The following is a 26,041-nucleotide window of genomic DNA, read 5'->3' as shown; positions in this document are numbered from 1 at the left end:
TGACCCATAGCCGTGTCTCCTCAAATTGCAACCTTGGTTGTCAGTTACCATAATGTCTGTGAATGTTCTCATTCGTCCAGGTCATAGTTATCTCTCTCTCAAATTGAATCGAAGGCAACTGGACTTGTATTTGTCTGTGGAAGACGTTTCGCCTCTTATCCAAGCGGCTTCATCAGTTCATCATGTATTGGTCTCTCTAGTCCGCACTAGTCTGACGTCAGACTAGTGATGAACTGATGAAGCCGCTTGGATAAGAGGAGAAACGTCTTCCACAGACAAATACAAGTCCAGTTGCCTTTGATTCAATTTGAGAGAGAGACAGTTACCATAATAAACATGCGACTGTACTGAGAGCGGCGTAACGATCATCGCCATGGTTTCTATAATAACAGTCATGGCTTGGTTAGGTATAGGAAAAGATGGTGATTTGGGTTAAAATAAGTACTTCCTCCACATTAGATGGTCTTTGTTGTCATGGTTACAATAATAGCAAAGTGGTTTATTTTGTTGTGTTATCGGCCATGGATAATAGAAACAACACAAACTTTCACATGGGAATTGGACACCACTCTCCTGTATCATATTGAGCCATCCACCACAACCTCCTGACCGGACTTTTAAATTTGTGGCTATTGCCTGCTTTGACAGCTGCTAGCTAGCCTAGTTGGTTTGTTTTTAGCCTGTCGGCTAAGCTAGCCAGTCTTTTACTTGTACATGTGGCTCCACTCACCTCACCATCAAACTTCTTCAACTGCAAACGGCTCTAGGAATCTAGATCCTAGGAATCTAGGATCTCCAGGAGAGGATTTTCACTTTGTAGCATATCCGAGAGGGAGAAGTCACATGGAGTCGCTGGTGACATTTGGCCCAGCGCTGGCTGCCGGTAGTGGAGACCTGGATGCCACCGTCCCCTGCTATGGCGTGGCTCAGACACAGCGAGATGATCCATGGCATCACCTGGGTGCCAGGCCTAAACCCTCCGCCATCTTCCACCACCAGAGCCTCAGGTGGGAGTAAAACCAAAGTATGCTCCACGCCATCCTGGAGCTAGCCCTGGATTACCATTGGCAAGGGTGGCCTGCACCCGTTTAATCTCCCTCCACCACCTTGTCATCTTCAATTGGTGAACAGATTCAGCAAACCGGATCAATAGGAGTTTCCCCCACGGGATGACCATCTTCACCCTCCATCCTCGCTGCTCCCATCTATCCCATCTATCATCTGGATCTGATGCTGAAATCAACTCATATGTCTCATACGTCAAATCAATCCACCCAAGGATGACTTATTGATGTGCACAGCATACATATCAACTCAAACAAGCCCCCTGTATTAAATAGCGCTGCCATAGCCGTCAGGGTTACTTTAAGAACAAATTGGCAACATTCAATGCAGTCTGTTGTGACATCAAATCTAAAAACAAGTACCCCTCAATCTACTGTCTCCTCTCCACCTCACCCTGAAACCTCTATCTACCTAGACAGTCCTCATACTTTTAAATCTAGGAAAGGTTTAGGATTTATTCATTTGAACATGAGAAGTTTGTGTCAACAAGAAAAAATAGATCATTTAAACATTTTGGTCACAGGCAGACCCTGATATTCTGGTTGTCACAGAAATCTGTCTTAAAAAGAACATACATGTGATGTGTCAATAAATGGTTAAAGTATATATAGAATAGACAGGATTGGTAGAGGTGGGGATGTTACTATATATGTCAAAAACTATATTAATGTATCTATCCTGTATGATATTCCTGTGCCTAAATACCTTGAATTTATTGCCCTGAAAGTTGAATGTGGATACAACAATTCCATTGTGGTGGTTCGGATCTACAGGCCTCCTTCAGCTGACTCCTGCACCACAGCTAAACTGGAGGACTTATGCTCTCAATATCTTCACTCAGAAATGATAGTCCTAGGTGACTCTAGATTGGTTATATAATGCTTATGGACATCTTAAGGAATTGTGCAGTGATTTGAACATTTGATCACTGAGCCTACCAGGCCCAATCCAAAAAAACATTACAGATCCACAGTGACAGATCTTATCTTAACCAATAGAATTAATAAAACTGGTGTTTTTGATCTCAGAATGAGATCAGTGCCCAGTTACTTGTATTAGGGATACACATTTGAAGAAAACATAATCTAGAATTTTTGTCAAAAGAGATCTAAGAATCTTTAATGAATAAGTGTTGTTAATTGACCTTTATCATAGTGGAAAGTCCTTGCAATTGTGGACAAACATGCAGCTTTTAAAAAGCTCAGAATAAATGATAGGTCAAATCCTTGGTTCTCCTCTGAACTTTCAATTCTGTTTAAAGCAAGAAACAAAGCATGGTCTCTTACTAGATGCTCAGGGATCCCATACCTGTCATGGGTTGCCATGATGGACATTTATGTTTGAGTTTTTGTGTTATTTGCACTTTGAGTTTGGTCATTTCCTGTTTTATTTTTGTACTTTCCCTGTGTCTCTTGATGTTTTTACTTCCTGTCTTTGTCCTGTTTCCCTCCTTGTTGATTGTCTGTGTTTCACCTGCGTTCAATTACCCTTGCCTCCCTTGTGTCTATTTAGAGTCTGTACTTCCCTTTGTCTGGGTCAGTTCATCTGTTCATGTCCCCAGTGTTACCTGCTCGTGTTCCCCGTGTGTCTGATTCCTGTTGAAGTTCTCTGTGTTTCCTTGTGCTTCTGGTATCTGTTCCTGTCCATCTGTTACTCTCCATTTTGTTTTTTTAGTTCTGTAAGTAAGTCACTTTTTGTTATTAAAAGACCTTTTTCCACCAACTCCCATTTTCGTTGTCTGCATTTGGGTTCAGTTTTTCCCTGCCGTGACAATCCCATTGGCTTGTCTTTAGGCAACTGAGAAACAAATGTACAGTCACTGTAAGGAAAGCCAAATGAAATTATTAGTTAGAATTAATTCATTGATCATATTCAAATCTGCCAAAATTCTGGAAGGTAGGAAAGTCTATGGAAAATAAAAGCACCAATTCTTTACCTGCACATATCAGTCCAATAATTGATGAGATCTGCCTTGCCTTTAATAAGCATTTTACTGCCATTGGTCAGTCATTTGATATGTATAGAGAGGTCAACAATAGTGCTTGTATATACACTGTAAACCCCGCCTTTTCATTTATTGATGTAGCTAATGCATTATAAATCATTGATCCCAGGAAATCCAAAAACTTCACCACTGCACATGTTTGAGCGATACTGTTACATAATTGTTAGGTCAGTATTTATGCACAAATCCTCTCTAAACCACATACACACTGTTCTATGATTGTCTTTACAGACATGGTACATATGTATTGTGAGGCAGTGGTGTGCAGTGACTTTTACAGATAGGGAAGCAGCCAAACCACCAACTACACCATCTGCAAAAAAACCAAACAAAAACACCAGCAGATCAGGCTTTACTGTAACAACAAAGCTAACACTAGCTGAGCTAGCCATGCTATGAAAAAATAATTTCTGGCATCCAACCTACTCCTGCTTTTTGGTTGACTGTCCCTCAGTATTACAACATTAGTCCAACATTGCCCCAGTCTATGGATACAACTGATTAATTAGCCACATTAGCCGTGCTAAGCAACAGAACAATTTGCATGCTCTCTTCTTGCCTTCGATATCTTCATTTAACCAAACCACCATCTTTACCTGACCTTAACCAAAGAGCTTTTGCTGCTGAAACCATTGACAGGATTCAGGATGTGAACCCTGGTCACAGTCCTACACTTTGGACCCCTGCCCCCAAGGGGGGCTTTAATTAACGATGCACTAACGACGCATGAGTGACATATGAGTGATGTAGCTGCACATTCCCGCCAAAAACTGGAAAACTTTTGTGCTGGTAAGACTTGTTGTGATGCTCTTTCCCTTTGTTAAGCTAGCATGTTTAAAACTAATTTCTTTTGGTTTAAACTGTGAGTATGTGTGACTATAGATCATTGTTTATGTGGTTCTGAGTTTTACAGTTTTGCTGGTAAAAAACTCCTTGCATTCCTTCTGACTCGCTGCAGGGGACAGAGAGTGAGAAGCCTGCCACTGTGTGTGTATGTTGACTTTGCCCCTTGCTGCTCTTTTAGGTGTGTTATAATGTTTGATTGTTATTTGCAATGATCTTGTTTATTAATATTGTTGTGTACTACTGTAGGATTGCATTGAATGAGTAGCCTAATAATATGGAACAAGCTTTTAATTTAATGTGAACTTTATTTTTTTATGTGATGCCCATATTTGTATATAAATTGGAGATTGAGGATTCTGCTGAAGACATTTAATTTTGTTTACGTGAATATTTATTTGGTCATTTTCACTTTTTCTGCTGTGAAGGCATGCATTCTTTTGGTGTGCACATTTTATTTATTTCTATTACACATTTGTATGAATTTTAATGTACTTAAATACAAAAAAATAAATTTATTTTTTAAATTTTCTGTTGATTTTTCTGTTGAAATGTGATTGTGGTGATGGTTTGTTTCTTTGCTCACATAGGACTGTGACTTATTATTTTCATGATGGATTCATCTTTTATGGTTGTTTGTTTGTTTGTTTGTTTGTTTTTTGGTGATGTGAGATTTTGATGAGTTGGAAAATAGTGAAAAATGACAATTAGAATTTCCAAGAAACCAGTATGCCAACAACAGTGTCACAGACAGTAGTAACCACCCATCTCTGTCAATTATTCTTATCAAAAGTGAAACAAAGATACTGGAGCATCATTTCTTGTATCAGGAGAATATTTCCAGAAAACAGACACATAATGTTACCTATTCAAACAGCCAACAAGTCAACGCAAAAGAAGGATTTAGAAATATGTCAAAGCCTCATATCACATCCCATCTCATTGAATATAATGTTCAGGGGAGCCACCCTGCTGCAGACACAGACAGTGCCACATCAGCACTGTGTGTGTGTGTCTCTGCATGTGTGTGCATGCACCACTCATCTGTGTGTGTTCATCTGTGTGTGTGTCTATGTGCTCTAAATGCTGATTGATGTATCTCTGGCTTTGTCAGCCCTTTGGCATAGGTGGAACAGGTGTGACTCTGCCACAGAGTGCGGCTCAGACAAGCCATATCACAGCACAATGAGGTCATTGTGCAACACACACATTCCTGCACAGGGCCCTCGGACTTTTACAGGCTGGAGGTAGCCATCTGTGTGTGTGTGTGTGTGTGTGTGTGTGTGTGTGTGTGTGTGTGTGTGTGTGTGTGTGTGTGTGTGTGTGTATGGCTCCAGGTGAGGGGGATTTGGATGAGATTTGCTCTATGAAAGAGATGTGTGCTCACCAGCTGCGTGTCCCTACACACTCTCAGAAACACCTCCAAGGCTCAGACACACACACAAAGACACACGGGCCAAGTGACGATTCTCCAGTGTTGCAAAATCAGCGTCTTGTGAGAGAGAGTGGGCGTTAGGTTAAGTGGGACTGGCTGGATTTTTCCAACATTGTCACTCTTGTCTGAGACACAGTCAAGGCTGCACTGGTTTGTGTGGACCCTAGGGTCCATTAGTACAATATGGATGTTACTACAGTGATGAAGTCATCTGGTCTGACTCAGGCAGCTCATTCAGTGGCATCTGTGTTTGTTTGTATCCTGGCNTGTGTGGGTGAGGGTGTGTGTCTGTGTGTGTGTGAGTGTGTGTGTGTGTGTGTGTGTGTGTGTGTGTGTGTGTGTGTGTGTGTGTGTGTGTGTATGGCTCCAGGTGAGGGGGATTTGGATGAGATTTGCTCTATGAAAGAGATGTGTGCTCACCAGCTGCGTGTCCCTACACACTCTCAGAAACACCTCCAAGGCTCAGACACACACACAAAGACACACGGGCCAAGTGACGATTCTCCAGTGTTGCAAAATCAGCGTCTTGTGAGAGAGAGTGGGCGTTAGGTTAAGTGGGACTGGCTGGATTTTTCCAACATTGTCACTCTTGTCTGAGACACAGTCAAGGCTGCACTGGTTTGTGTGGACCCTAGGGTCCATTAGTACAATATGGATGTTACTACAGTGATGAAGTCATCTGGTCTGACTCAGGCAGCTCATTCAGTGGCATCTGTGTTTGTTTGTATCCTGGCTGACACTTCAGCCTCAGTGTCCTCACACTGAGATACAGCACATGTAAAGTCACTACTTGTTTCCCCTGTCTGCATTTTTCCTGCTTCTGACCAGGGCTGCCATTTTTGGTGAGGTAAGGTGAGGTGGACCATGTTCAGTGTGTGTCTATCTGAGTGGTGTGTAGTGCTATCCTCAGGGTTGGGTGTCTGGTCTGGGTCCCTTTAGCTGCTTTACAGTTTAACCAGCCTTGACTTGCTGTGTGGTGACATGTCTGCACTACACTGACTGGATGTGTGTGTGTGTGTGTGTGTGTGTGTGTGTGTGTGTGTGTGTGTGTGTGGATGTGTGTGTGTGTGTGTGTGTGTGTGGGGTCACAGTGGGTGTAAGGCTGGAGGCTGACTGCTGGGCTATGCTTGAAAGACTTCTGGCATGTGCTGGTGCCTGCATTTTTCACCCTTGACTGGAAGCATATGCTGCAGCACAATCGAGACAGTGTTAGACAGGCTTGGTGTGAGGGACCCAGGCGGATTTCTCCACATCTGGCAGTGCTTGGCCCTCGTTCCAGGTGAGTCACGTCCTCTGGGAGGGTGGCTCTGCTGCGGTCCTTGGTCCCTCAGTGCCCAGGCATCTGGAAGTGTCTGGATCTGTCTCACAGTCACATCTATCTCCACATGCTTTTCCAATTTCATTACCCCCACCACCACCTTGTTGGCCCCCAACCACTCACTGACCCCTGCTGTGCCCCAATTACCCCCACCTGTACACCACCATGTGACATGGTTTAGCAAGACTGATGACCAGAAAGGACAGAAGGGCACAGGATCAGTTTGAATGAATTTTCATCTCTTTTAAGTTGAGAAAAATTAAAGGAGAATTCTGGTTTATTATCAATTTGGGTTTTGATTTAATAGTTTTGGCCATTATTTCTATTGGTAATGATATTGTGCTCAGTGTGTGAATTGCTGAGATCTGGAAACATGAAAAGACAGTTTGACATGGCAGGAAACAAGAGCACGTGGTTGAAAACAACCTTCAAATTAGTCAGATTTTTTTGGAAGAGAAAACAAGATGAACAGTAAAACTATTAGCCAAACTGTTGTAAAGACTCATCACAGTTTCCGGACTGACTCCCTGCTCTGCCTGATTTTGGTCTTACCTGCAAGTGAAGTGGTTTAGATAATCTGGCCTGAATATTTCTTGAAGATTTAGTTTATAAGTATTTCAACAGATGTTTTCAATTGAACTTTTTATTTTGGCCTACAACATTTGCCCCACTTAGATGTTATCACAATATCTTATTCACTCACCTGGAAGACACACAGTCATGTCAAGTCAATTTTATTTATATAGTGCTGAATCATAGCAGAAGTTATCTTAGGGCACTTTTCATATAGATCGCGTCCAGACTCTTGATAATATGATTTACACAGACCCAACATTTTCCTCATGAGCAGCACCTGGTGACAGCACCAATAAAAACTTGCTTTTAACAGGTAGGAGCCTTGAACAGAACCCGGCTTAGGGCAGGTGGCCTTCTGCCTTGACCGGCTGGGTTGAGAGGGTCTGACATAACATGATACAGGTTCAATATTGAGATTAAGAGTAATAACACCAGTAATAATAATAAAAAGACAATTATAGGACAAATAATAGGACTAGTAATAAGACAAATAACAATAATAAGATTAATGATTATAATAGAGAGACTAATAATGAGATGAATGAACATCATTAGCATTCATTTGGAGTTGTGTTTGTGTCCACATGATAGAGATGTAAGTCCAAGTCAAGTCTCAAGTCTGTCATGTTTTTAATAAACCTCTGAGAGCACTGCATTAACATATCTGAGGAATTCAGAGCATGTGCTGCATCACCATCACTCCTTTATCTATAAAGTTAATAATAATATGATAATAAGGGAAGGAGTGACATTCAGCTCGTCAGACATTTCCTTAATGTTACTATCTCACAGACACAAAAACACTAGTAAATGAGCGCAGAGCTCCACCAAGGCCAGTGTCACACAACATACACTAGAGAGTGGGACTTAAAATCAGCCTGAGACTTTTGACTTGGACTGGACTATCAGAACCCATCTGGACACTCTGTCACATAGACCACGGCCTGCGTCACACTGTAGAGGACAAATTTCTTACTATATGAAATAAAACAACCAGCACATTAAACTGTAATAAAACAGTGACAGTCTATACAACCTGTCTGATAGTCTGTATGGTTGTGTTTCTGACTGATTGTGTGGTGCCTCATTGGGGGACCTCAGGAATTAGTTTCAATATGCTGCAATTTCTGATGGCGATGTGTTATATGAACTTTTCCTTCACTTTTCTGTTGTGCTGTAATGTCCTCTGTTTTTGGTGCAGATCATTGTTGGAGTCTTAAGATTTTCTACGAATATTTTTTCTATAAAAGTAAATATGGTAGCCATGCATGAAGGAGTGTGTGTGTGTGTGTGTGTGTGTGTGTGTGTGTGTGTGTACGCAAAGAGGGGGGAAGAAGAGGTGGAGGGGGACAGCCCCCCCTCACGACCCTTAAACAGGAATGTCACAAGCAGCCTGGGTAATTGCATCCCTTAGCCTGATGGTTGTTGGGGAGGCCCAGCTGTGTGTGTGTGTGTGTGTGTGTGGGGTGGTGGGGGTGGGGTGTTAGACTGATGGAAGTTGCATGTGTCAGAGTGGATTGATCATGACACAAACAGATGTACGGTGGTGGAAAACATGCTGGTGTCCATGTGGAATGGGTCTATCCTGATCATTAAATAGATGAAAATAAACATCTCACTCTGATTAACGGCAGCCGTCCCAGCGGACTTGTCAGAGGTGCTGCTGACACGCCACTCCGAGGCTGTACACATGTGTGTACAGATTTTGGTTTTACATAAATGTGTTCCTGTTTAGAATCTGGTGAGCCATGCTGCAGCTATAATGTGTGAGTCTGTGTCAGACCGTGGCTAATCAAGTGAGCTCCCATTTTTTCCTGTTTTCTAAGCATCTTAATGGAAGAATGAAAAAGAGAAAATGTGTTGTTTTTATGGTAAACACACACACACACACACACACACACACACACACACACACACACACACACACACACACTCAGGCTCTCTTTCTAAAGGCTATTTAGACAGGAATGCTGCATGCTCAAGTCTCACATTTCACTAAGGAAGCAGAAAAAGAGGGAGAGAGTGAGCGACAGTGAAATTGAGGAAAAAGGGAAAAAAGTTAAGGCTCAGTTTAGTCCAAGAGGTTCATGTGTGCATGTGTGTGTTCATGTGAATTTCTGTATTATTTTAGCATTGTTTTAAAAATTGAAATGTTGCAGTGAATGTGCGGCTGAATTAAATTTATAGGACAAACATCACGATGAATAGTTCAGTTTTTTGAGTGTCAGATAAAGGGGTGAGACTTGATTAGTGTGTGTGTGTGTGTGTGTGTGTGTGTGTGTGCAGTGTGTGTGAGTTGTGTCTGTGTGTATGTGTGTGTGTCGTGTGCTATGTGTGCTGTGTCAGAGGAGACACCCTTTCTTCTTCATTGCCTTGGCCGTCTCGGGGTTGAGTCAGTTTCTGGGCCTGTGAGAGTGTCAGTGTCAAAAAGAGAGGCTGGCAGTGTAATAAACAATCCGGTACACACTCCTGGGATTACCATTGTTTCTTTGTCTGCTTATGTTGAGGGCCTGAAACACATTTGCCCTGACTTTTAGTGAGAAAAACAAAGTCAAAATTGGCTGTATTGAGTCCTGCGAGCGCCCCCCTTGTTTACTGATAAGTTTATCTGAAGTCTTCAGCTCTGCAATGCTAGCCTTCCTAATGAGGCACCTCTTCTCTCTTATGTTGAAATGATAGCCTCAGAGAAGATTTTCTGTGTGCGCGCCATGTGAGCATTGATCAGCCCAGACTTGTAAAACAGCTTCCACAATCCAATTTTCTACCTTGCTGTATTCATTTCAAATTGCCTCTCTGATGCCATCTTGGGTCAAGCGCGGCTGGAAGAAAAGCAAGCATCTGTGAATTGAAGCTGTGGACGCATGCAGTCAAACAGCTTGTTCCACGGAGTTTCTATGGATTTTGTTTTGTCTTTCCAAACGTCATAGCTTCTGCTGCTCCAGCTGACTAAATGTAGAAACCATCATGACTCATCAGTCTATGGATGGAGAGGTAAAAACATGGCATTTTGGTGCAAGAAACTGCTGTTTGTTTCTTGTGTCTTATCTACTGTCTACATGGTTTATTTTCATGGTATAAAGATGGGTGACAAATTAAAGGAAAATTATGGTGGCCCTGAGAGCTCAATGCACTGCAACTTAAGAAAACACATACAAACAGACACGGACATCTTCATCAATATGACAGCACATGAGCTGCAAATACTCACAACACAACACACAAACCACAGGACACTAAAAAGTGATGAACCTGAGTGGAACGCACTTACATGGATTAATTTTAATACATCCATGCAAGTGTTATTTTAGTGTCCCCTTGAAACACTTCTGTTGTGAGTATTTGCAGCATGTTTTGTCAAATTGATGAAGATGTTTTGAATGAATTTGTTTGTTTGTTGTTTTGCCTGTTTGCTCCCAGGGCCACCGTAGTAAACCATGAAAAATTAGTGGAGAAACAGGATGACAATCCATTTTTTTTGGACCTCTCTAAGAATTCTGCTTCCAATCCAATACTATATGTGAATGGGTTTCCCGTGTTGATTGCTCTCAGTAATCAGTGATCAACACAGACCTCACAGTTTTCATTGGAACTTCCTACCAAAGAAATATTCACTCTCAAAACTTTTTTTTTCCTTTCTAAATTCTTAATTTAATATTTACCTTTGTACCAAACCCCCTTTTATGAGCTCCAAGAGAAACTGTCCCCCTCTCAGCCCCTCCAAAAAAAGTGATGAATGGCGCTGTCATCTCGTCGTGCCAGCTCTGACAACGGCCACCATAGCATGCTTAGGGGCTCTTGGGTGCTGCTGGGCTCACTGTCAAGACTCAACTGCTACAAGTCCCAACACAGCCCTGACACAGCCATGCCACAACACAGGCCCTCAGGTAATCTGTCTCTCTGTCTCTGTGCTTCCACATGCACACACACTTCTAAAGCGTTCACTTGAATCATCATCCCCCTGGCAGCAAGGTAGACAAGAAGTGGATTAGAAGAGAAATAAAACACTCTTAAAGTGCAAATTCAGCAACTCTGCCTCCATTTTATTTCATTGAAAGTATATGAGTCTAAAGTTGAATTGACTATGTGATGTTTAATTGAAAGAGAATAGTGTTTATTTAACCTAATTTATTCTAAAGTGTCTCAGTCTATCCCTCCAGACCACATGCTGTTTTCAGAGGCAGGCTCTCATATTCAAAAGCTCACTCCCATCATTGGCTGAGAGCATCTACACTGGCTCTCTCAGCCTCTAGACTAGGGGCTTTATTATGCATTGCATATGCACAACTTCAACTTCATAACATTAATATGTTAAAACTTCTGCTCAGTATTGGCCAAGAAATATGTCCAAATGTATAGACCCTGCTACATGTTGAAATACAGTCATCAAAATACTATTAAAACAGCAGTCATATGTAAACTATACATTAAAAATAGTCCAAAAAACAGATCTAAATAATGGCTACCAATCTTTTCACCAATAAATCACCAAAACCACACACAGGAATCATGGTAAATTGAAAAATGTGTCAAAGAGTCAGCCAAGCTTGCAGCTCTGGCACAGCTGTGATTTGAACTACTAAATACTAATGTCAGCATGCTAAAATGTTTGCACTGACAATTTTAACGAGCTAATATTTAACAAATACTGTGTAATAAATAAAGATTTTTACCTGATGATGGCGCTAGATGAAAAGTTAAAGGATCACCAAAGTGTTTACAGTTCATCCTGAGGGGGACATGAATCTATGGATAACATTTAATGACAAACCATTCGAAAGTTGTTCAGACATTTCACTCTGAACCATAAATGTATCTATAAAATATCTCATGGTGGTGCTGGATGAAAAATCAGGGGATAATCAATTAGGATTCATCCTTTGGAAACCGTTAATGGTGCCAAATTTAATGTCAATATCAATACATGCATTAGTTGTCAAAATATTTCACTAAAAACAAAAAACGTCAGCCTCATGGTCAAAGGATCACTGACGTCAATCAGCTTCATCCTCTGGGAACCATGAATGTCAGGACCAAATTTTGCACCAATCTCTTTAGTAGATGTCAAGGTAATTAAAACGTTTACCGGCTTGTGATGCTACAGAAAAAGGTCAGGGATCATCAAAGTCATTGAAATGTATCCTCTGGGCACCATAAATGTCTGTGCCAAATTTAATGCCAATCCATGTATTAGTTCACAAAAAAAAAAAGATTTGGCTTCATCCTCTGGGGAACATGAATGTCAATAACATTTCATGACAACCCATCCAATAGTTGTTAAGATATGTCAGTCTGGACCAAAGTGGTGGACACTACTCCTACAGGCGCACCACAAACATGGCTTAAAGCACTTACATGCACACCATCCACACTGATTGCCTTTCTACATCTCCTACATCTTCTGTGTGGTTAAACGATTTACCAGTACTATGTTTGGGAAAAACATGTCAGGGAACATAATTCAGCAATTATGTATAACAATACATACAATACCATTCTTAGGAGACAGGCTTAGGTAATGGAAGTCTCTTACAGACAGAAACTTACAGACATTCAAAATAAGAGAAAATAAAGGTAATAACAATGTAATGCAGAGGCTGTGAACATGATTTATTGTTAATAAATGCCAACATGTCAGCAAAGATATCAGTTTACAGAATCTCTTGAATACATGATTTTTTTCTTGTGCTGTATCTCAGAAACTGTTTTTACAAGTGAATGTGTTTCCTTGCCAGCTTCTGCTTGTGGCTAAAAGAGGGTGATGTTGTCTGATGTGGGTCAGAGTGAGAGGCAGCAGATCAAAGATGAACAGAGGCAGGGGGGTTAGATGTAGTGGTGTGTTTGTTTGGACCAGAGTTTGAGGAAAAGTGGAAAGTCCAGTGGTGGTTAATTGGTGTGTTTAGGTCTGAGGTCATGAGGGTGGCAACAGGAACACACCGCTCAGCCCTGAGCAGCAGATGGATATACAGCCACCACAGAGACACTGCTCAATCTAATCACAACTAAACACTATGAAGACACGCACAGACCCTCTCCTCCTCTTTTCCTCTCTGACTCTCCCTTCTTCCTCGCCCACCCTCCCCCCTTGTCAAGCTCTCGCTGTGCCCAAAGCCCAGGGGAGGTCACAAGATGTCACAACAGCAAAGGCCTCCAGATGAACCTGTTGGTAAACCCCCGCCCCTTCCTGCACCTCTCAGCACCACCTCCTACGTCTGAAAATACCCTAGAGGCTTGCATGACCTGAGACGTTGAAGATCAAGTAAGAGCAAAGATGATCATGAAGTTATGATTTTTTTTCCCAGAATTATGTTTTTGATGCCTTTGAGTTCATCTTTACAATTTTCTAATTCTGTATTGATAAATCTGCCGAACACAGAGCTGTGCTGGGCTGAGGAAACGCTGCCTAAACACCTACACATGACTGTGCATCTTTATCTTTGTCTTGTATCATGTGTCAAAGTGGGCTTTCTCTGCTGAAAGGGTTTGCCAAAATGTCAGGCTGATTTGTAACATAATAATCCCACCTGTGGCCCAGTCAGTGTCCTCCACCTTTGTTATCATAGATACAATGTTATTTGTGTTTCCTGTACTGTATGGGAGGGCCTCAGACCATGTTCACACAGGACACGGATAGTGGGAGTCATGACAACTACTAGTAACCATGCTGTTTAGACAAAAAGGATACTGTAATGTACCAGCAGCTTCCTGAAAACAGAATTTATTAATCATGCTACGACACTTTGTACATACTATACAATACATTGTTCAAAGGAAGCAACAGTTTTTCTCTCTCACTGTATCTCTTAGCAACAGTAAAGACACTGAGGGTTTATACACATTTTTTCTGTTTCTGTGATGGTATGATTGAAACTGCATCGTCATTGGATTTTTCTTTCTTTTTTTATCTTTGTGTTTAAGTCAAGTCAGTTTTATTTATATAGTCTTTATATAGCCTATTATGACAAATAACAAATCATTATATCCTCAATGCATATCAGGAAAAAGACCCTGAAAAAAGACCCTGAAAAAAAATGCATGAAATCTCTGGAGGAGCAACGGGGAGATATCAGTGCAGCCTTGTTTTTCAGTCGTCTATCTGTCTAAGAAGAAACATTTAATTTGTAATCAGTGCAGCTGTCTTCACTGGCCTCTTGGCTTCTGCTTTATGCACAAAACTGTTAGCTTTGTTCCAGACCTCTGACTTACTGCCCACATCTCTGATTTGCAGGAGGGATGCGAGGATAACTTTGCAGATTGTGTGTTCACTGTGATTGTTCTGCTTGAAGCTTCCCAGTGGAGTTCACTTGTAAATTAACAGCTAGGTTTACATTCACTGTTTCTCACCAAAATACATTGTGTACATCAGTGGCGATCCTAGAGTTGGGGGGGGGGGGGGGGGGGCGCGGGTACTGTAATTTACAGATGTGCCTTGAATGCCTCACATTCAAGCAACCAGTAGAAGCTAGCTAAAGTGCACAGGTTTAAAGGTGTAATGTGTAAGATCGTTCTACATACTCCAAATCCATAGGGGGCAGCATTTCACCTCTTCACCCCCGTTCAGTTAATCATATTGTTGTGTTCCCTATATGTTTCTTATCATTTATTATTTAAATGTGCATTTATTATTGATATAGTTAAAATTGTTGACAGCACTGAAACAAATTATGAATACTGTTCGTAAATAAACAGTATATTTTTATTTACCTATAAAAATATGACGGCAAGGGGATACTGAATGACACTGTTGGCTATAGCAGCATGAGGAAGAGATGATCACATCATCACAAAGGCAGAATCAGAAAACAAGGTTTATTGCCAGGTAGGATTTCACTTACAAGATATTTGACTTGGTGTTTGGTGCAGTATAAAATATACTTATATGAAAATAAATTAATAAATAAATGTGTAGGAAATAACAATAAAAAGGTAAAATACCAGAACAGTAAAAAAGACAAATATACATAGATACATATATATAAAAATAAAACAATGAAAAAGATACTACACAAAAATACTATAACTATATACAAAAGTGTTTTAGAATGACAAAACTCCTGCTGAGCAGGATGTGCAAAAGGTATTGATTAGGGGATGTGAGAAAGATCACAGTATATATCATAGTTTGCCATGGCAGACATTTTATGTTTGAGTTTATGTTTGGATTTTGTCACTTCATGTTTTATTTGGTAGTTGGTTTCCTTTTGTGTCTCTGTTTTTACTTCTTGTCTTGGTCCTGCTTCTGTTTGGTGATTGTCTGCCCCGCCCTAAAGTGTTTCACCTGTGTTCAATCAGCCTTGCCTCCCTTGTGTCTATATAGTCTCTGTGCTCCCCTTTGTCTGTGTCAGTTCGTCTGTTCATGTCTGGTTTGTCATCAGTCTGTTCATGTTGCCTGTTCATGTCGGCTGTTGTTATCCCCTGTGTCTCTGGTTGTTGTGCCTTCATGCTTCGGTTTCCAGTTCTGTTGGTTCACCAGTTTTCGTAAGTCTTCCGCTGATAAACATTTTTGCACTTCATCCCCATGTGTTGGCTGCATTTGGGTCCAGCCTTATCTGCACCGTGAAAGTATGGACAATATCTGTTCTGTGCAGGGATAATACTCCAAGTTGTTACTGTAATGTGGTTGTTGGTGGTTGATGAGGCCAGATGCAGAAGAAAAGGCAGGTGCTCCATCATTGGGGAGGACTGGACTGGAATTCTGGTCCTGATAAAGACAATTATACAACTGTTAGTTCTGACCAAGTAATTTCATTGGACGTGAGTCATTCCATGAGGGCTGCTATAGAGTATAACAGCACTGGGACTTTTAACCACATGTATCACTCCTCTTCACAGGTGTTCTATTAACTGTTAATCAGCGTTACATTTATGGTCGTTATCTGTCTTAGATTGTAACAAACTTTGCAAAGGTGAAACTATTTCCAGAAATAACATTTGTATTAAATGATGTCTGGTTGTCAGGAGAGGATGAAGGGAAGAAGCCTGGATACTTCAGCGCACACCTGAGGTGAGGTGTAAACAAATCAGCAAGCTAGTGTGCACTGTGCTGGTCCGGAAAATGTTTGTGTTGCTTAGCAACAGTCCAGTACCAGTCCAGTTGCGGAACTATTTGTGTTGGTGTTGCCAAATAAATGATGAAATAAACAAACAAATCGTAATCTATTGTTGTTTATTTAATTAATATGGCGCTTGTAGAACTGTTGTATAAAAGCAATATCACACGAGATGGAGTGATGTTGTACTGCGGCCTCGTACCTATGACTGAATCACAGCCATGCTGTTATTCAGTACATTACTCCCTCTTGTTGCTTAAACATGTGATAGGACAATTAGTTCAGATAATACAAGTTCTATATATTCAAACATGTTGGGTCTGGTGTATGTGTGGGATAAATAGTGAGGCTAGATATGAATATGCTATCCTAGTGAACTTTCAATCCTGCCTGATCTTGCAACAGTAATTTTAAGTGGGTACAATATGGTGAACTGATTGACATGTATTCACTCTACTGGATCTATATACTCTCAATGTACAGTCATCAGTTATAAAATAAGTCTAAGGTTACTGACGTAACTAGCTGGGCAACAGGCGGCAGGAACAGGCAAGTTCTACTAAACTTAACAGGAGTCTGTCGACATCAATTTATGCCACTTGAAATGTTTGTCAGTACAGTTTGTCATTAGTTGCACTACTGATACTTTTCGCTAAAGACCAACATTAGATTTTACTCACCAGTCTGACAGAAAAGTTGTGAGCTCGGCATCAAACCACATCTCTTTACTCTCGAGCTGTCTTCAGCAGCAGAAAGCCACACCTGCTTCTTTTCTTTGCTGTTAAATGTGGTGAATTGTCAGGAGCGGTCCTTTGGGATGGAGATAAAGATCACTCTCTAGGAGCTTCAGCTATCTTTGTGTTTCTGTGATGCTAGTCGGAGCTGTAGCGTAACTTCAAACTCTGGAGGAAGCTGTTCTTCTTCGTAGGACTTAGGGCAGACTAGACTCTACACTGACTCGCACTGCATCTAGTGTCATAGAGTGGTATTACAACATAGGCTGAGGCTAGCTGGTTAGCATGCTAATTTCAGTAAAAATCTCTGAAATACAATAGATGGTGGTCTTGGTCATGATATCACTGTGGCTCCTTCACACTGTTGACAGTGTTAGTTCATTTTTTGAACATTTTAAACACAAATTCTGGCCAGATCTTACACATTGCACCTTTTTTAAGGGGGTTTATAGTTGTCATTTCAAAATGTGCCAATATGAGCGGCCATCGTGGGCCCCTTTTCCCCTTTGGGGCCCCATACATTTGCCTAGTTTGCCTCCCCTAATGGTGTGCCTCTGGTGTGCATCCTCAATGGGTCTTCTTTACTTTAGCTTGCATATTGCTACATTTCTTGCTGTTACCACCCTTGGTTGTATATGGAAGACTGAACTGGCATCACCCATTCATCTTTTCTCTCCACAGCACAAAGCTTTAGCACAAAGCAACATGTCCGTCTAATTTTCAGTGTTTAAATTAGACAGGAAAATCCCTAATGATCTAAATGACCCCTCTGCAAGATGTTAAAAATGATAAATGCAAACCCTGATAAAAACTGAGATGGGGTTGAAAGCATGGGGTAAGTAAATAAGAGACCTTGAGTTATTGCTCTACTATTCCCAAGGACAAGAGGGAACAAACTAGAAGTGTGTTCAGACAGAAAACACAGTAAGTTTGCATCTTTCATGTAGAACCATTTGTTTATGTGCCCCAAACAGCTAATGTACCAACTGTACATCTGCTGTAATCTAGCTAACAGGCACAAAGACCACATAGTGTGACTGATCTTTTATTTCCTGTCAGTTTTTCCTTTTTCCTCATCTCTACACGTTTACCGTCTGAAGTAGAATCCCAGCAAACCTTTCGCTCAAGGTGAGAGGCCGTCAACTTGCATGGAGGCGTCTTCATGTCAGTTCATGCCAACCTGGACTCATTTGTGTCTTGAAGTTGATGATGTATGGCAACTGTCATGAATCTGATGAAATTATTAGTTGTAGAACCCAGCCTCCTGCAGTCTGCTGGGATAGTCCCACAACCCTGCACTGGATGAGCAGGTATAGATAATGGACAAAACTTAATTTAAACATATCAGAGGTAAATGACACTGAACAAGGACCCACCCAACATTCACTTTCTGTCCCCTCTGGTGACACCCATACCTCAGTTTGATGCAATGATGCCAGGTGAAAGCTTCTGAAAGGTGCTGCTCATAGTTTAAATTATTCACTTTGTGAGTTGCTTTGTGACAGGCTCTCTAAGCAGCTGCCCACTACAGTGTGTGTGTGAGAGTGTGTCTTCTAGTTTCATTTTCACTGAGATCACATGGCTGTCAGAAGTGGGGACCGATGTGAACATAATGGTTCCCCATCAAAAACCTCCATCTCCTATTTGAAAGGTAGCTCCTCTTGTAAATGTTGATCAGGGCTGGATGGGCCATACATACAGTTGAAACCAGAAGTTTACATACACTGTATAAAAAGACACATAACATTTTTTTCTCACTGTCTGACATTAAATCAGACTAAACTTTTCCTGTTTTAGGTCAGTTAGGATTACCAATATTTATATTTGCTAAATGCCAGAATAATGAGAGAGAATTTTTTAGACATTTTTTTATTACTTTCTTCAAAGTCAGAAGTTTACATACATTTCATTAGTATTTAGTAGCATTGCCTTTAAACTGTATGACTTGGGTCAAACGTGGGTATCCTTCCACAAGCTTCTCACAATAGTTTGCTGGAATTTTGGCCCATTCCTCCTGACAGAAGTGGTGTAACTGAGTCAGGTTTGTAGGCCGCCTTGCTCGCACATGCCTTTTTAGCTCTGCCCACAAAGTTTCTATAGGATTGAAATCAGGGCTTTGTGATGGCCACTCCAAAACATTGACTTTGTTGTCCTTAAGCCACTTTGTAACTAATTTGGCAGTATGCTTAGGGTCATTGTCCATTTGGAAGAATCATTTGCACCCAAGCTTTAACTTCCTGGCTGATGTCTTGAGATGTTGCTTTAATCTTTCTACATAATGTTCTTTCCTCATGATGCCATCTATTTTGTGAAGAGCCCCAGTCCCTCCTGCAGCAAAACACCCCCAAAACATGATGCTGCCGCCCCCGTACTTCACAGGTGGGATGGTGTTCTCAGGCTTTCAAGCTTCCCCCTTTTTCCTCCAAATGTAACAATTGTCATTATGGCCAAACAGTTCAATTTTAGTTTCATCAGACCACAGGACATGTCTCCAAAAACTAAGGTCTTTGTCCCTGTGTGCATTTGCAAACTGTAATGTCTTTTTTTATGTTGCTTTTGGAGTAATGGCTCTTTCCTCGTTGAGTGGCCTTTCAGCCCATGTCGGTACAGGACTCGTTTCACTGTGGATAATGACACTCTCTTACCAGCTTCAGCCAGCATCTTCACAAGGTCTTGTGCTTTTGTTCTGGGGTTGATACGTACATTTCGCACCAAAGCACGTTCATCTCTGGGACACAGAACTCGTCTCATTCCTGAGCGATATGATGGTTAGACATTCCCATGGTGTTTATACTTGCATATAATTGTTTGAACAGATGAACGTGGCACCTTCAGGCATCTGGAAATTGTGCCCAAGGATGAACCAGACTTATGGAAGTCCACAATTCTCTTCCTGATATCTTGGCTGATTTCTTTTGATTTTCCCATGATGTCATACAAGGAAGCAATGTGTTTGAGGTGTGCATTAAAATGCATCCACAGGTGTGCCTGTAATTAACTATGACCATGACATCATCATCTGGGCTTTCCCAATTTATTTAAAGGCATAGTAATCTTAGTTTATGTAAACTTCTGACTTTGAAGAAAGTAATAAAAAAATGTCTAAAAAAATCTCTCTCATTATTCTGGCATTTAGCAAATATAAATATTGTTGGTAATCCTAACTGACTTCAAACAGGAAAAGTTTAGATTTAATGTCAGACTGAGAAAAAAAGGTTGTCTTTTCATACAGTGTATGTAAACAACAGTACTTCATGGATTCTATATACAGTAATGTCATGCTGAGCTCTATTTTAGATTTTAGTAGCTATTCCAGATTATGCTGCTGTTCACAGTCCAAATCACATGGTTGCATAAAATTCGATAGTGCAAAACAGCTATTACGTGACACCTTTTTCCCATTTTGGACCCTCTGTTCCTTCAAAGGTCAACACAAGTCAGTGAATCCTAGCAAAAGCTCCATGCAGATTTACTCCTCCTTGTCCATAAATTAATCCACTGATAGCTGAGATTCCACCAACTGCTGGGCTCTTACTGTACATTTTTAATGAGTTGCAACACTCAAGTCTACAGGTAGAAGATTTCGGAGCAGATTTGGAGAAAACTTATTTGAACTTGACATGCATAAATTAATTAAATAAAACAAGAAAGACCCAAACTGAATGAAATTAAATGACAGTAACACTTGGTCGGATTAGACCCTCGGATATCTGAACTACAGTTGACCACAACAGAATCAAAAAGGGAGGGAAAACCAAAACTGGCAATAACACAAGTCCTCCAACTGACACACCAACCCCTTAAAGTGCACTTCATATCTTAAATGGTGCATGACTCCCCTCTCCTCTTCATTCCTGTCCCACATTAACTGTCTGTAGAGAGGCTGGATGTGGGGAAAGAAAAGGCAGCAGATGTCCCAGTGTGAGTCATTGTGCCCATGAGTTACCATGAGCTTTCTCAGGAAGTATTTTACCAATGTGGATGGGAACATGAGTGCGTTTGTCAGGGTGTGTAAGATAGCTGGGATGGAGTTCACAGGTCAAGTACGGACTAAGCTTCTAGTCACAGCACTCACACACTCCCATGGTCTGAATCTGACTCACCTTTCACTCATTGTATCTGGTCTGCCTCATCTGCCTACACAACCAGCTGATGATGAAGCCAAAGAGCAAAAGACTAAATACAACTGACGGTACTTATGAAACCACTAAGAGGCTGTTGATGTCAGAGCTCAGGGACAGTGAGGGTAGATCATCACATAAACCTCTGGTTTAATTACATTTTCTGTTAGCGACAGGCCACACTGCCTGTGAAGATAAACTGTGATTGTCATTAACTCACTATCTGGCAGGCCTGTCACAAACACAGTAGTTGTGTCTTATGTACACACTACATACTAGTTGTAGTATGTACCCAATAGTAATTGTTAAAAGCTGTGTCCCAATTCAGGGGCTGGATTCTTCAGAGGCTGCATTTGAAGACCACTTGTGTCACACCGACGTGACTAGACTGTCCCATTTCAAAGGCTCCTTCATATACGGCCAAGAAATGCATCCTTCTTTTCCTGGATAACGAAAGCTCCAACAGGTGGATCCTTCGTGACACAACCTATCCCAAGATTCATTGCGTATTGGTAATGAAGCTAACAACACAACAGAGCCTGAGGATCACACAAGTGTTAAAACCAAGGACCTTAAGACCTCAAGTCTAAAAGTCAAGAAGTTACCTGGTGTCAGGGTTGCTAGGTGACAGGGGCCGTGCTCATTTCAGTTTGGCCTTCACAGTTTGTGATGGATATGAAGGGCCACACCTTCGTGGACCACGTCCTCTAAGAGATGCAGCCCCAGCATTGGGACACAGCTATAGTGTCCTTGTACTTGACCATTTTATACTGACAGGAAGTGATACAGTATGTGCCAGTCAAAGGCAGTGCAGCAAGAATTAAGGCCAGTAATATTGTGTCTTATTGTAAAGAATTGCAGAGCCAAACGACAATTAGCTGATCCTCTTAAGAAGTACCTGTGTGGACATCCAAAGCCTAATATATCTTATTCCTTTGTGCCATGGAACTCCATCGTCCGAAAGCTAAACAAGTCCATCAGCCACATGTTGCACAAGTACTACCAAAATATATCATCAGCCTTGTGTTTAGTGCAAATGCTGAACTGACTCGCGATTTTAACACATTCATGGTGAGTATGTAGCATACTAATGTTAGCAAGTACAAACTACTTCTTGTAGCTAACTGATCCCAGGAGTGTATCACTGAACAACAGCCATAATTCATTTTTTCTCATTGGTTTGTAGCCAAAATATTTCAAAGGAGGACATTTAGTAGTGTTTCTATATTTGACTTTTAGTTTTGCATTTGGCATCAATCACCAACATCATGAAGCCATAATATTCCAATGGAGAGGTGGTGATCCATATTTTTTTTACAATAATAATTTTCTGTTTGCTCTTGGAAGTTGCATTCTGTATTTCCTGAAGGTTCATGCATTGTTGCACAGTGTGGATCAACTTGCCAACTATTGTTGCAGTTCTGGCTCTAAGTGTTTGGCTCCCAGTTCATCCTGCCAGCTGTGTGTAACTCTGCTGTCCGGGCTCATGCACGTTTGATTTACAAACAGCAGATGGACTAAGAGAACAATACTCTGTCCACTGCACTCAGAGGGTGCACATAATGAGAGGATGAATACTAATGTCAGCACTTGATTTGATAGTACAGTTGGCAGTCTAAACTATCAACTTTTAAAAAGTAAATGTTCTGATCAAGTTTATACTGTTATTATTTGCAAAATATGTGACAGATGCTGAAAATGTTCAGTTTATTATTTTTCTCTCTCTCCTTTGAAGCACTCTATTCTTATTAGACAGCTACAAAGGAATCAGTCTTTGGCATCAGATTTCCCAACATTTTGACACTTGATTTTTGAATGAACTATTCAGTCCCTACAGAATGTTGCAATGTTGCTTGGAACGCAAGTTCAATCAATCCCTGTGAATTCTGCACAACCTTGCATTTTTGTTTACAAACAAAATTAGTGTTTTAGACCATGTAAAGCAGTTCCCCAATGTTTTGCAAGAAAGTGGGGCGAATTTTTTTGTACTGCTGCAACATTGTGGTGGAACCATAGGTGTAGAGTTGTCGAAGCCACCAGAACGATGCTCCGCTATTTTTTTTTCCAGATGAAATAAAATATCTACAGTATACATTATCCTGTTGATATATATATATATTAAGATTATCAATAAAGATCATCATCATCTCATCATGTAGAGAGCTAATAAAAACAAATGAAATGAAATGAAAAAGTTTTCATATTGACATTTAAGGTGTATTGATTGATTTCCAAGAATCAATCATGTATTGAGTGACATATGAAAACATTCCACCTTAAAGGACACTAGTAACTGCTGGTAGTCTCTGAGCTGCTCAGTGAAAGATGAAAAGACAGAAAACATCCTTTCATTCATCATTCACTGACATGAAACTGTTTCATAGGCAGAAATTGTGGGTAGGGGGGCTGGGGGGGCTTCATAAATTCATAAATTTATGAGGTTATTGTAAAGATCAGCTCTACATGTGATTAAGACAAGGCAGAGGAACAGAATTGCTTGTTCTCTTTCGCTATAAGATTTGTGAAGACTGGGTCACCACTTGCAATGACTTGGATTTGTTATGGTACAAGTTGCCCTGAATTTTTAATGAAGACAATTTTTGCTATTTTTATTTTCTCCCACGGTTTCATTGCAAAAGAACATCTAAAAACATTGCAACATACATCTCAATTTTTAAGAAAAACTGATGCAAAATCAGATATTTAAGACCACAATAATACCCCCAAAAAATCCTTGAGTAATCTGGAGAAAATTAACTTTATTGGAGACCTGCCTCTCTCTCGGTGCCATACTCTCACGAGATCTGTCAACTGCCGACATCGTTTGCCAACCGATAACAAGATGTTTAGATGGACAAGAGTTATTTTTGGATTGACTTATTTATATGTGAAACCATGGATTAGCGCAAATTTGTACTGTATCCATGCTGTATTGTCTATTGTTGTATTCTTTTGGCAGGGACAAATAATCCATAGATCAGTATTAAAAATACTGATATAAACAACATTTTCTAAATAGTCTTTTGCCTTCTAAGCATGCACGTGACACAACATAAAAGTGCCCTGTGGATAGGGTTGCCACCTTTGTGAAAAAATACGCACACAGAGCTTGTCAATCTATTGCTAATTAATAAACTTCTCCAATCCACTTGTAGCTACAACTGGTTTGGTTTTACTTGACATTACATTATTCAGCACTTTGGTGACATTACATGAACGAAAATATGGGACAAATTGCATCTCGTATTATGCGGGATGGGTGGCAACCCTACTTGTGGAATTTTCTTATTAACAAACACAGGTTGTATTTACATTCACCAAAATGCATTGTGGGTATGTTTGAGGTTTAATAAAGGTGATGAATGCATCTCATTCTTCATAAAACATCTGAAAAGATCATTTTTCTAAAAAGTTTGAGTCCTGCATTATTTACATCCATGTTGCCAACATGCAGTTTTCTCCTTTCGTGCTGCATATCTAATATATCATAAGTACTAGTCCAACCACCTATGTTGAACTGACTGAAAATACAACTGCCTCTGCTACTGTCCCCTCTTCAAGCTGTTTGTGAGCGGCTAATGCTGGAACACTGTAAATACGTGTGTGTTTAAACATCTCACAAAGACCCAGCATAATACAAACATTAATGCTTGTAGTATTGACAGCTGACACCTGGGAGGAGTCTAATACAGCTTTCAGTTGTGCCTTATCATCACCACCCACAGACCCCCTCACATACCCTCCATTCCTTACACATGAAATATTGTCATTACACATTCCTTGGTTACAACTGAAGTCCTGCTGCAACTAAAAGCTTAGGCTACAATTTGTCTAAGGGCTTTCCAGTGACACCCGTTTCCTATCCTTTCCTCTGATCTGAGGTGATTTAACTTGTAAACACATTTCCTTGCTCCAGTCTGACATCTGTAATGGGCCACTGTTGAACCTGACAAGTGCGGGTTCTTGAAAAATATGATAGTTCAGCATTAACTTCCATATGGGGTAAAAAGGGAATTAGTGGGGACTGAGGGAGATCTGGGGATCATTCCAACATATTTTTGGTGTTCTGTTTGTGCATGTGTGCTCATATTGGCTTTTGTTTTTTTTTCTTGGAAGAGGAACAGGTTGAGTCTTGCATAGTGGCCCTGAGACTTTGTAGCTTGCTATCCTTTTATTCATGGCTCCTGGGCCGGTGAATGTGTCTCTGTGTCCCCCGTCCCCCTGCTGAGAGATTCCAGAGGCTTCTCTCTTGGCCTCTCAGGGCTCCTGGGTCACTCGTTTGTCATCATGACCTTTGACCCCTGTAGGCCAGTGTGCCAGGAGGAATGTCGAGATGTTTACCTTTGCTGAGACTGATGGTGTCCAGGTGGCTCTTTCTCTCTCCTTCTTTTTTCCTTACTTTTTTTGGCCTTGTATTTTTTTCCTTAAGTGCCCCACCTTTCTGCCGCAGCCAGCCTGGTAAATAATGCCCATCATGAACTAATACTATTCCTGTTAGCACCAGTGCGTACCAGCACAGGTGTCCTACCCAGATCTTTAGTTTCAGCTTTGGCACGTTCATTGACGGACTCTTTACATTTGTGTTAGAAAGTATCTGGATTGTCTTGACTGGAAAGTAAAGAGAGAGAGAGAGCTATTGATTTGCCCTCTGTCTGGGACCAGTCAAAGAACACACTCATCCAAAGCTCCACTTCCCAGAGTTTGTTAGCCATCAGACAGCCAGCCAAGCAATGTGGCTAGACAGAGAGGGCATTCAGTAATAGGTAATGGACCCCCACTCTCCCTCCCTCCACCCTCCACTTCAACTTGGTGCCATCTATCACTCTAGCACTGGACCTTCCCAGTGGCTCCTTGCTAGGTCCTCATCTACTGGAAACTCTTGGAAAGTTTCCTGCCC

General features: G+C 41.0%; 1 protein-coding gene across 1 annotated transcript in view; it reads left to right on the top strand.

The window, feature by feature from the left end:
• The first annotated feature begins 843 nt into the window (after window positions 1-843).
• The window catches only part of bnc1 (basonuclin 1), a 52,824-nt gene continuing 27,626 nt past the window's right edge, over window positions 844-26,041 (top strand). The window contains exon 1 of the mRNA XM_022742326.1: window positions 844-1,007. Within this exon, the coding sequence (XP_022598047.1) occupies window positions 844-1,007 (164 nt within the window). The remainder of the gene's footprint in view (window positions 1,008-26,041) is intronic.

The sequence above is a fragment of the Seriola dumerili genome, unplaced genomic scaffold (assembly GCF_002260705.1).
Source record: "Seriola dumerili isolate Sdu_G_001 unplaced genomic scaffold, Sdu_1.0 BDQW01000003.1, whole genome shotgun sequence".
NCBI lineage: Eukaryota > Metazoa > Chordata > Actinopteri > Carangiformes > Carangidae > Seriola > Seriola dumerili.
This window is presented reverse-complemented; position numbering and strand designations above follow the sequence as displayed.